The 11,628-nt window shown below is 38.3% G+C and overlaps 1 protein-coding gene and 1 long non-coding RNA gene across 2 annotated transcripts; both read left to right on the top strand.

Moving 5' to 3' along the window:
* The first annotated feature begins 232 nt into the window (after positions 1–232).
* Positions 233–5,208, top strand: LOC146677425 (uncharacterized). The gene is made up of 3 exons (XR_014913706.1): positions 233–381; positions 1,198–1,465; positions 5,047–5,208. It is a non-coding gene; the product is annotated as an uncharacterized LOC146677425 (long non-coding RNA).
* A 322-nt stretch (positions 5,209–5,530) lies between these two features.
* On the top strand, positions 5,531–7,697 carry LOC146677424 (uncharacterized). Its single transcript, XM_085421987.1, has 4 exons — positions 5,531–6,069; positions 6,312–6,467; positions 6,785–6,877; positions 7,310–7,697. The coding sequence occupies exons 1-4, from the start codon at positions 5,551–5,553 to the stop codon at positions 7,631–7,633; spliced, it is 1,092 nt and encodes a 363-aa protein (XP_085278113.1). The 5' UTR covers positions 5,531–5,550; the 3' UTR covers positions 7,634–7,697.
* The last annotated feature ends 3,931 nt before the right edge of the window (positions 7,698–11,628 follow it).

The raw sequence follows: 11,628 nt of genomic DNA, 5'->3' as shown, positions 1-11,628 counted from the left end.
GACTATCACGTTGAAATTGCACTTCTTTTCCTGGTATTAAGACTTCTCGGGGATTAAATGCGTACACTCTAAAAAGTGTATTTCAGCAGTAGTTGAAGTTATGTAAAGTTCAGAGTCAGTTTCATTAAGATTTCTGCTTTAGTGGAGCCAGTCTAAATTTGTGGAGTATATCAACTTGTTATTACGTGTTGTTCCCTCAGTACACATGTAACCTGCTATTCTCATTAGAGTCAACCTGCATCAATTAGGTTTCTCCTGACGCAGTGCATCTGATGTCATGACGTCTCCGCCTTCTCCAGAATTTTCTACTTGCGGTTGAGAACAACAATTTGAGAGGCACTTGGCTGCAGGCAGGACCTCGTGAACAATTTGGTCAATAAGGTAACGAAGATATTACTTTTTCCATAGTCCTTGAAGGTAAGTCAAATGTAGAACACATATTTTAATATATTAGATATAAAAATATTCCAACTGTATTGTTAAGTTTGTTAAGTGTTTAGTAAACTGACCTGACCAAACCGCTATCATTCAGCCCTGCTAACATTAGCGAAATGTCAGACCTGTTGGTAGTTTGTGCTTGGACATGTAGGTTAAGTTAGTAGTTTTCCGGCGGTACTCTCTTGTTTTAATATCGTAACGCTAGCTTAAAGTTGTGTATTCATGCAGTGTGTCGGTGTTGGCTTACTGTTAGTTATTCATTAGCATTAGCACATTATAGCGGCAAGCTGGGCCGCGGTTCTCTTCAGAATACGTTACTTCGGGCGCGCGCATTTATACACGAGTGGTTGTTCGCAGTATGCCTGTCGGCGCGAATAGTTCACGCGGTCACGGCCACGGGTGATGTAGGAGGTAAAGTTTAGCTGTGGTGGCTCCAGGAAGCATGCATTTACTGCCGCTTGCATTGCTTTCAATGTACATAACGTTAAGAAGGCGAGGAGAAAGGGTGCGTGCAGCGCTCGTACACGCACGGATCAGCCGTGTGAGAGGGAGATGGTGTGCGGCAGAAAATCAAAATTAGAAATCATAGAAGAAAGTATTACGCTATTGAACACAGAAAATACAGCCATCAGATTTCTTGTAGACCTAGCACACTTCTGGTCTGTGTCTGAATACATATATAAGTACATAGATGCAGATGAACACTGTAAACATGATGAAAGATCGACAGACTAACTCGAACATATCTTTAATCTTTAGGACTTTGGGTAGCGCTTCCTTTCCTTCCTGTCAACCTCTCCAGAGGGGTGTCTGCTGATGGCAGAAAGATTACATCACCTCTGGTTGGAACCCTGGACAGTGCCACAACCTTTGGCTTGGTGTCCAATGTGATGCCCCATCGCCACCTTCTGACCTAACTTCTTCTCAGCTCTGTGACTACTTCAAGAGGGGCATTCCTGTGTGGAGGCGTGCCAGGCAGCTCGTTTTACCTGTGAACTTGCGTACTTTCAGTTTATCAACAACAAAGGTATGCAAGTTCAAAATAGTAATGTCTCATTTAAACTTAATTCAGTTTTACACTGAACAGGAATCGGCTTTATATATAAAACAATTGCAAAAAAAAAAAATGTACCTATGGGCATTTGGGTTTTGTTTTTAAACTTTTGTTTTGAACTTATCCCTTTAAAATCTAATTAGAGAGGGCTGGCTACATTTGATGAATACATTTTGTGTTTAAATGATTCGCTTTGTGTTGGGCAATGTGGCAAAAAGCTGAGATGAGATCTAGTCTCATATCACCATATTGATATATTGTAATATTGCCCAACTCTCCCTCTGTGTTTTCTCAAATTATTTATATACACCCAGTAAAGCGTGTCTCTTTGTTCCTCCAGTGCTATGCTTCATGTGGAGATGCAAGGACTGTGGGACAACATTAACAAAAAGATCTGAATTGCTCAAACACTACAAACTGATTCATAGGCATTACGGACGAGGCCACTCATATCCATGCACTTATTTAAATTGTGCATGTAGGTTCAAGACTTGGAACGCCCTACTGAGCCATCTATCAAGAAATCACCCTGCCCAACAAGCAGTCTCCAAAGCTGCGTCCACATTCACTTGCCATATTTGTGGCCATAATCAACTCTCCACAGAAAGAGAATATTTTCAACATATCTATCAGCATCTTAAAAATAAGGAGACTGTAACATGTGTGTTCCAAAACTGTGAATATAAAACCAATGTCTATGAGAACTTCAAAAGTCATAAATACAGAAAACACTCTGGTACAGTGAACACATTTAAGCCTGGAATAAGTTCTGTTGATGAATCTTTTGCCAGTGTTGCCAGTGATATTTCAGATGTGGAAATTATAGAGAGTGATGTAAATTTAAATTCTGCTTTTGACAATGGGTATTCTGAAAACTTAGAGAAGGATATTGAGCTTAAAATTGCTTCAGTGCTCCTTAAGTTGGAACACATCTTTCTTGTGTCTAATGCAGCTGTAGATGAGCTTTTGCAGGAGTTAAACTATTTGATTGGTTCTGTTTCTGTGGCGATTACCCAAAAGACTATTAGCCAAGTATTACAAGACAACGGATGCCAATTTGACCAGTCAGTTGTTGAAAAGCTAGCCAGTGTACTCTGTGAGACAAACCCTGTAAAAAAAGCAATTGGAGATAAAGGTCCACTTTCCAGTCCTTGGAGACGAAAAGCATACTATAAGAGCCACTTTAAAGTAGTGGAACCAGTGGAATATATACTTGACCGAAAAAATAACAAGTCATTCCAATATATTTCAATTTTAAAGTCTTTGCAGCATATTCTTGACTGCCAGACAATCTTGGATCAGGCTGTTAATTTGAATACTGTAGATAATCAGCCTCAAAAAACTTATGTGCACTACAAAACTATCTTCGATGGTGACTTCTTCCATGAAAATGGACTGTTGTCCAAGCAGGAAAGCATTTCATTGATATTATACATTGATGAATTCGAAATATGTAATCCCCTTGGTACATCACGGAGGAAGCATAAAATTTGTGGATTGTACTGGGTTTTGGGTAATTTGCCACCAGGCTGTAATTCTGCTTTAACCTCAATCTATTTGGCTGCTTTAATCAAAAGTAATGATCTGAAGTGCTATGGGTATGAGAAAGTGTTAAAACCTGTAATTAATGATCTTGTAATTTTGGAACAGAGTGGGATATTTCTGTCAAAGTTGGGCAGAACAGTAAAAGGCACTGTTCAGTGTGTTGTTGCCGACAACCTTGGTGCACACAGTATTGCTGGATTCTTTGAAAATTTCTCAGGGACATACGTATGTAGATTTTGCACTGCAGAAACATCAGAGTTCCAGACTATTGAAGTCAGAAGTGAAGTCTTTACTTTAAGAACAAAAGACATTCATGCAGATCATTTACGAATTATCGAGGAAAACAAATGGCCCAGTTATTATGGTGTGAAATCAAAGTGTATTTTGTCAAAGCACCTCTCACATTTTGATGTTACCACTGGGTTTCCACCTGATGTTGTACATGATCTTTTTGAGGGAATTGTTCCTTTTGAACTTGCGCTTTGCCTCAATTTGTTAATCAAAAAAAAGTATTTCACATTATGTACATTGAATGAAGCAATATCATCTTTCAACTTTAAGTGGGCTGACAAAACAAATCGACCTAATCCTGTGGCTCTCAGTTTTGCATCCAAAAAAAGTGTAGGAGGGAATGCACACGAGAACTGGAGTCTTATCAGATTTTTGCCTTTGTTCGTTGGGCAGAGTGTACCCTGTGAGGAGCCTGCTTGGCACATCTTAACAGACTTGAAGGACATTGTTGATCTTGTTGTCAGTCCTGTTCATACTGAGGACTCCATTGCATATCTTGGTTTTAAGATCTCCGAGCACAGAATCAAGTTTCAAGAGGTTTTCCCAGATGTTAATCTTAAACCAAAGCACCACTACTTGGAACATTATCCATACTTGATCCGTAAGTTTGGGCCACTGGTTGCACTATGGACTATGCGATTCGAAGCAAAGCATAGTTTTTTTAAAAGAGTTGCAAGGAACATCAGATGCTTCAAAAATGTACTTCTTTCCCTTTCACAGAGACATCAGTATCAGATTGCATATCATTTGCATGCAATTAGCTTTGCCAAACCCCCACTGGAAGTAACAGATGTTTCCACTGTTCACATTGATGTTCTTAACAAGGACATCTCAAATGCACTGAGACAGAAGTCTCCAGATATGGACAATGTGTGCTTGGCTAAAAGTGTAGCATATAATGGAATAATCTACAAGTGTGGGATGATCTTGATCCACGGCTCACTGGGAGGACTGCCAGAGTTTGGTGAAATCATCCAAATGGTGATACTGCAGGACAAACTAATCTTCATTCTGAAAAAGCTTAGCGGATGGTATATGGAACACTACAGAGCTTATGATCTCAAAACATCACCAAGCAAAGAAGTGGAACTTGTTGAGCCACAAGAACTGCATGATACCTACCCACTGGCAGACTACAATATTAGAGGGATGCGTCTTGTCACCTTGAAAAGATATGTCCATGTTTAAATGGTGAGGCCTCAAAATATGATAAAGTATTTTCTTAAGTGGGAAAACAAAACCCAGACCCATACAATACTAATGTGTTCTCAGAACATATTTATTTTATACTGCAAGCCAAAGTGGTGTGATGATGTCATTGGCAATTCATCAGTTATGTCATTTTTTTTTAATGCAGGTCGCTGGATTCCAGTCAGTGAATGCTAATCCTATGCTCTCCCCCCTTCTGCTTCTCTTCTCTTTTTCTTCTTTCCTCTCCTTATTGTCTCCTATATTCTCCTCACCTCCTCTCCTTCTCTCTTCTCTTCAATGTCTCCCATATTCTCGCCATCTCTCTTCTCCTCCCTTCTCCTCTTCGGTTTGCCTTCTCTCCTCGCTGCCTCAGCTGATCTCCACCTCTCCTCTTCATTTTCTCCTCCCCTTTCCTCCTCTCTTTGCCTTCTCTCTTTTCCTCTAGTTTGACATTAAATTCTCCTAATTGGAAATGTCAGTGGTTTACATGTTGATCCTCACTAACTGTGCTTGTGCTTTGTTCTCAGACCACCATGGCTGGTTCAACACCTGCAAGACTGAAGGTGATTTTAGGAGAGAACAACATTGAAAAGCTGACTCTTCCAAATGGCATCCCAGAGTCACTTGAAGACCTTCTCAGCACGATAAAGACTACCTTTGGGTTAAAAGGTAACTTCAGACTGCAATACATGGACCAAGACTTTGGCAACGACTTCTTTAATCTGAATTCTACCACCGAACTTCGGAATTTGGGGACAATCAAAGTGATCCACCAGCAAACAAATCCACCTTTGATCAGTGCCGATCAGTCCACTTCATCTCTGTCTCTTTCATTTGAGTCTGATGACGGTATTTCGGTGGCATCAAATGACACAATTATCCTCTCATCCCCTGAATCTATGTCATCTCGAACACAACAGTGGCCAGAAGACTTTGCAATTCCCCAATTTTCATATGACACAGAGCTACAGCTAGAGAGGGGGAATACTGAGTACCGTGTAAGCCAAAAAATGTTGACTTTAAGCGCCCGAATGCTGTCTGATATCCTGAAAAGAGTTGCAGAAGAAATTTACCGTTACAAGGCCTATCCAGAGGATGCACATTTCTGCGCAGCTGCAGAGGCCCTTATCAAAAAGCACCCATGTTTGAAAGAACCTGGATCATTCAATGGCTGCTACGGTTGGAAACAACGACTGAAGTACAAAATGGCAAACTACAGGACCCAGCTCAAATTACAGGGGTGTCCAGAGCTGTGTGTAAACTCACTGAAATCTAAAGCTACTACAGATGCTTTCCCTGCTAAAAAAGTGAAGAAGCCAAAACGTTCTGAAGCTAACTTTTATCCATCCTTTCCTACTGGTGAGACTCTGGACAGCATGGAAAAAGTGAGACTAGAACTTCTGACAGAGATCGGGATAAGGGACAATGAAAGGGTCATCGCAGACAAAATGGCTAACACGTTTGCCTACAGACGACATGAGGTGGTAAACCAAGAACCAAGCATTCAGGAACTGAAGGACAGATGGCCTGCACTCTTCACACAGAAAGAGGTAAGAATGGAACTGAAGTGATCGAAGTCTGTATGCTTCGGGATTTATTGCAGTTAACTTTCATGAATCGGTCATAACTTGATTTGGTTGAGATTTTATAACACTGAACTTAATGAAAGAATTTACATTTTGAATTCCCATATATGTTATACTTTTTGGGATATAGACATTTTGGCATACAATCAGTTTCAGCATTTTGTTCCATAATACAATATCTACTGTCATTTGTGTTTTGTTTTTAGATAAATACAGAGTTCCAGAGGCTCATGGCTGTTCCTCTTGAGTGGAAGTTCATGGCCCAGTTAGACATGCACTCAAGTCAGCTGATCAAAGTCATACGTGCCAAAGGAGGAGCAACACGCCAAAAGATTGCGAACATCTTGGACACGTTGGACCAGGTAAATCTGTACCATCAAACAAGATGCTTCGTAACTAAGAGGGCTGTCAAAATATATCTGAATCCAAAAAAATATATATATATTTAACTGAATCTTTCATAAAGACAATATGGGCAGGCCAATGCTAATCATGGCTTTCATATGCATGAATGTTTTTAGCGACTCCACTGAACTCATCCCCTTTTCTTTCTGTAATGAATCTCTGGGCTTGTGAATTACTGTTTTTAAATAAAGTACATGTAAGTTAAGCAATAAGAGTAAGGATGTCTGTCTTATGAAATTTAGAGTTTAAAATTACTCAACATTTGTTGTTCTAGACTGTGGACATTAATCATCGGAGGGAATGTGTGCTGAAAGCCCTCACCATCTTCCTGGGAGAAGATGCAGATGGCCTGATCAAGGAATACCTTGTAAGTTTCAACAGTTTGTCAGCACATCTTGTCAAAGGGACACAAAAAAGTTAACTGTTAGAACAAACATAACACGTGAACCCTAGTTGGATTGCTGACATGTATTTATTATCATGACCATATTGGACATTATGTAATTCCCAGCAACAACACATTACATATCGGATTGACTTTGTTTTAAGTAAGACGGGCTTACTTGATTATTTAAGTTCAAAGGAATAGTTTGACATGTTGAGAAATCTTATCTTTCTTGCTTACAATTTGATTAGAGTCAGATTGATACACCTCTCTCTGCTGTTTCTGGTGTGTGATGACACCCAGCCAAGAAATAGCCCAGCACATAACACATATTGGTACATCACCCAAACACTTAATCACAGTAAGAAGTGAGGCTAATGATGATTTGTGTTTGTGTCTTGTACCCCTCTGTAGGACTGTGGAGCAGATGATGTTCAGAGGGACCTGGAGGAGGTCACCATGGCAGTGTATGTGATTCGGAAGGAGGGGGAGGGACTGCAGGAGCCACCTGAAGACATTGGCATTGTCATTGAGGGTGTGGAAGTGTTGCATGAACTAACTTCAGTTGCCTCAGCTTGTGCCCTGCTTCTAGGTTTGATCTATGCACTCAACCTAGCTTATCCAAAACCCTTTCGCTTCACTTTTGAAGTGCTCCAAAAAATCTTCATGCAGCTTGATCAGCACAAGATGTCCCCCAAAGTCCAAAATCTGTATATCAAACTTCAAAGCTCCCAGTAATGGCACAGAACAATGACCAACAAATGGCCCTGTGCCATAATGCGAAGGAACAACTGTGTTTGGACATATAGCATGTAAAATATCTAGTCTCTTTTGGATGTTGGGCCTTTTTTATGCTCCAAGAGACCTCAAACCCCAATTTAATGTGCTTTTATGGTATTTTTATTTATTTTTTAATTTTTTTTCAGACATATTTGCCTTCGTTTCAAGGGAAAGGTTGCATTTCAGGTTTGATGTGCTCAGTTATACAACAAACTGTTGTGACATTCTAAAACTCTAGAGGAGTGTTTATATTTTTTCATCCCCATTGGTCAGCTACACTGTTCAGATATTTATTCATTGGCTATAGCTGAAGAGAAGTTTCTGTATACTCTTGGGGCACTTTTTCATAGTTGACACTGTATGTGTTAAGATTGATATTTGTGTAATACTGTGTTGCACTTTACACTTTGTTGACAACTTTGTGGTCCTACTAAGCATTACTTGCATTTTGTGCATATGTGTTTCAAAAAGGACAAATGTGTAATGTATTTGACCAAAAGCTGTGTTGGTTGCCATAAAGGTAATACTTTATTACATTTATACAATAAAGCATTTAAAAAAAAAAAAACATTGGATTTTGAATTTTTGAAAAATATTTTCAGGCAACTTAAAATTTTGATTTAAGCTTTATTATACAAACTAAAATTTCATTTTAGAGTCACTACAAAAAGTAATTTACACTAAACCACATTATTAGGTTAGCAAAGAGCAATATTTTACTTTTGGGTTATGCAAATTATTGGGTTGGAAAAACTGAAAACTTTAAGTTGAAATGTCTTAATTTTAAGTTGGATTAATGCAAAATGTTTATTTGACAGCAATTAATTTATTAAGTACATGTAACTTAAATCAGTTGTGTTAATTTAATGTATTAACTTAATTTCAAAGAACTTAATTAAATTTGGTGTTACCAATTGAAATAATTCAATTAAGTTGGTTCAACTATTTTCTTTTTTCAGTGTAGTTAAATGTCTGATAGAAAAGGAAGTTTCATTGGTCTGGCCCACTTAGGATCAAAGTGTGCCGTATGTGGCCCACGATATGAGAAATGAATTTGATGTCTCTCTCCTACGAACTACACAAATCCATTTACAGTGAAGCTAGTTTTTGAAATGTTTTGGTCTGGACCAAAATGTTGAACAGATGAATGTACTGTATACTCATTGCCCTCCATTAGATACATATTTTTTATAAATATTAAGCTGAGAAAATCCACTGCACTCTTATAGTAATGTGTGAATGTTGTAGGATAGCTGCCCCTACTTTGATTCATATTTGTTTCATGTATCATCACATTAAAAAGCCTATTAAATATGTAATATTGATGAAAACAATAGTTTTGTCACTAATGGACATACAGTGTTACATATTATATTTTTTTCCTCTCACGTGGATGAAGCAGAATATAATATCTGACTAAACCAAAAACCACTCTTGCTGGATTTGTGTTCTAACGTATTATATCTGCCAAATATAAAAAGTATAAAAAAAACATGAGTGAATACAGTACTGTATTTTTATGTAATGTGTCATATTTGTCCTTCTACGACATAAAACAGTTTTTCCTGCTTTTCACTTCAGAGATTTGCCAGTGAAATCTAAAATGTGCCATTTTCTCATGTACCTGTCCACGCTCGCATTAATACTGATCTAAAATGCAGAGCCAGAGACACACTTGACGAACCACCTCAGTGACATTCAGCTGCTTTGGGAAAAAAACAAGAAAACTTGTATCTGGAAACAAGCACTCACTCGAAGCTTGTGTTCACAAAAAGCACCACTCACTGCTCAGAGTGCACCAATTTAATCACCTGCTATTCTGTCACACCTTATGCATTCTCTGGAGTTCGATATCTTGACTACAATAAATCTTGTTGATTTTGAATTGCAAGGTGTGATGGCCTTGAGATATTGGTGTGGGAGTGTGCTGCTGAGCTCAGAGAGGTCATTCGGGGCCAATGCTAGCCTGACAACATCCTATGGGCACAGCTGTAGGCACTTAACTAAAGGTCACCCTGGTGTGACCACACATCCTCCTGCAAAGTCCATCACTGACTGCTCTGCCAAAAAAACTGACATGTGATGTTGCCCTTTTTTCTCTATAAATCAGACTTTGTACCTTTTACCCACTTTGACATTTTATTTAAAACACTTAAATATCTCTCTTATCAAATACTGACTCTTATCAGTATAACGTTAACGTGATTTAAATAAACTTGGTGTATGTTTTAATGTCTATTTCTTAATTAAGAAAATAGATTTTATAAATATTTTAATCTGGCTATTGAGCTTTTATTTTGAAGGTCAAGTTTTGCTAAGCTTTTTTGTGTGAGTGAGACTCTTAACTTAGACCTGGAAGCTAGTAGCAAGAAATTTTGTGAACTTTTAGAGAAGTTTATGCTTTCAGAAATGTTTTTCTTTTTTGAACTTTTTGGATTTATGTTTGGAACATCGCTCTCTTAAGCAAAACCTTTTCTTGACCACCATTTTTGCAGTTCTATTCAGCAGCCCTGCAGGGAGAAATACATAATGGAAGAAATGGAAGAATAGTTGATACCAATTTTCTCCCCACCAATAGCCACACGGGTCAAAATACACAGCAGCCACTGCTTCCACCTACTTCCAGCCTCTGCTTCCACCACAGCTTTTTTTTTTTTCCTTTTGTCGGCTGTTTGCACAGCAGAGCATTATTGCTTTATTCTAAATTATAGCAAAATTAGATTCTCAGCTGCACATGCAGAATACACCAAAGACAGTATTTTCTACTGAATGTCCAAAAGCATTTTGAGAACAATACAGAGCTAAAAATAACTAGAAAAATTTGCATTTCCTGCGAAAATGCAGTGTGGATGCTTTAAAGCTGAAGCTGTCTGCAAAAACTAGCTGAAAAAGCTGAAAAGTTGCAGAAATTGTAAAAACTTTGCAGAAGCAAAGGAACTTTGCTAAAATGGAATAACTTAGCAGAAAATAAATTTAAAAAACAAGAAGGAACAGCCAACAGATACACACAAACTCAAATATGTATACACAAATGCACAGAGAGAGAGACACACGGAGGGTCTATGCCAGTCAACCAGTCTGAATATATTCTATTTTTTTTCCAACAATGAGATGCTGCCCTAAAGAGGGTCTCTCTCTCTCTCATGCACACACACACACACACACACACAAAGGGAGAGAGAAGCATGTTTTCAGTCAAGCAGCCTGGGAGCTGCTAAATTTGAATCCACAGAGGCTGTGTACATTTTCCCGCCAAAACAGGTGCACACACGCAGCACAGAGACAGGATTTTTGTAGTCTATTTCTCATAGTGAGGATTCCCCTCAAACAAATGACCATAATTTCCTAACTGTATTGGCCAGAACGGTCATTCTTACAACGTTTTGTTCAGAAGAGATGGGGGAATCGTCAAGTGTTGAAAATTTATCATTAAAATATGAATTTTTAGAGATATATGATATCGATGACTTGTTGGCTTAGAAGCCACGAAGGCCCCGATATGCAAATTTGAATGCCTCAGCCCACATATATGATTGGCTGGGAAGCCGTGCAGGCCCTGATATGTAAATTTGAATGCCTTAGTCCTCACAGAGGATTGGCTGCCTGGGGACCTGGCAGAAATATATAGAAATACTATGATTAAGCATAAATACTACATTTAGCAGAAATACTACATTAAGCACAAATCCTATAATAAGCAGAAATACTATATTAAGCAATATAAATATCCTATAAAAATCCTATAAAAACCAAAAATACTGTACTATGATTTGGTAGAAACACTATAATTAATCAGAAATACTATATTTAGCACAAATCTTATAAAACAGCAGAAATGCTATGATTTAGCGCAATAGTAATAACTTAAACAGAAAAATTGGAAAAGCAAAATGGACAGCTGAAAAAATGCGGAACATCCTAAGGGTCCCTCAAATATACTTGTTGAATGAAAA

The sequence above is a fragment of the Rhamphochromis longiceps genome, linkage group LG2 (genome assembly GCF_057381845.1).
Source record: "Rhamphochromis longiceps isolate RC_006_pf linkage group LG2, R_longiceps_female_GT1.1, whole genome shotgun sequence".
Classification (NCBI taxonomy): Eukaryota; Metazoa; Chordata; class Actinopteri; order Cichliformes; family Cichlidae; genus Rhamphochromis; species Rhamphochromis longiceps.
Note: the sequence above shows the minus strand (reverse complement) of the source record. Positions and strands in the feature narration are given on the sequence as shown.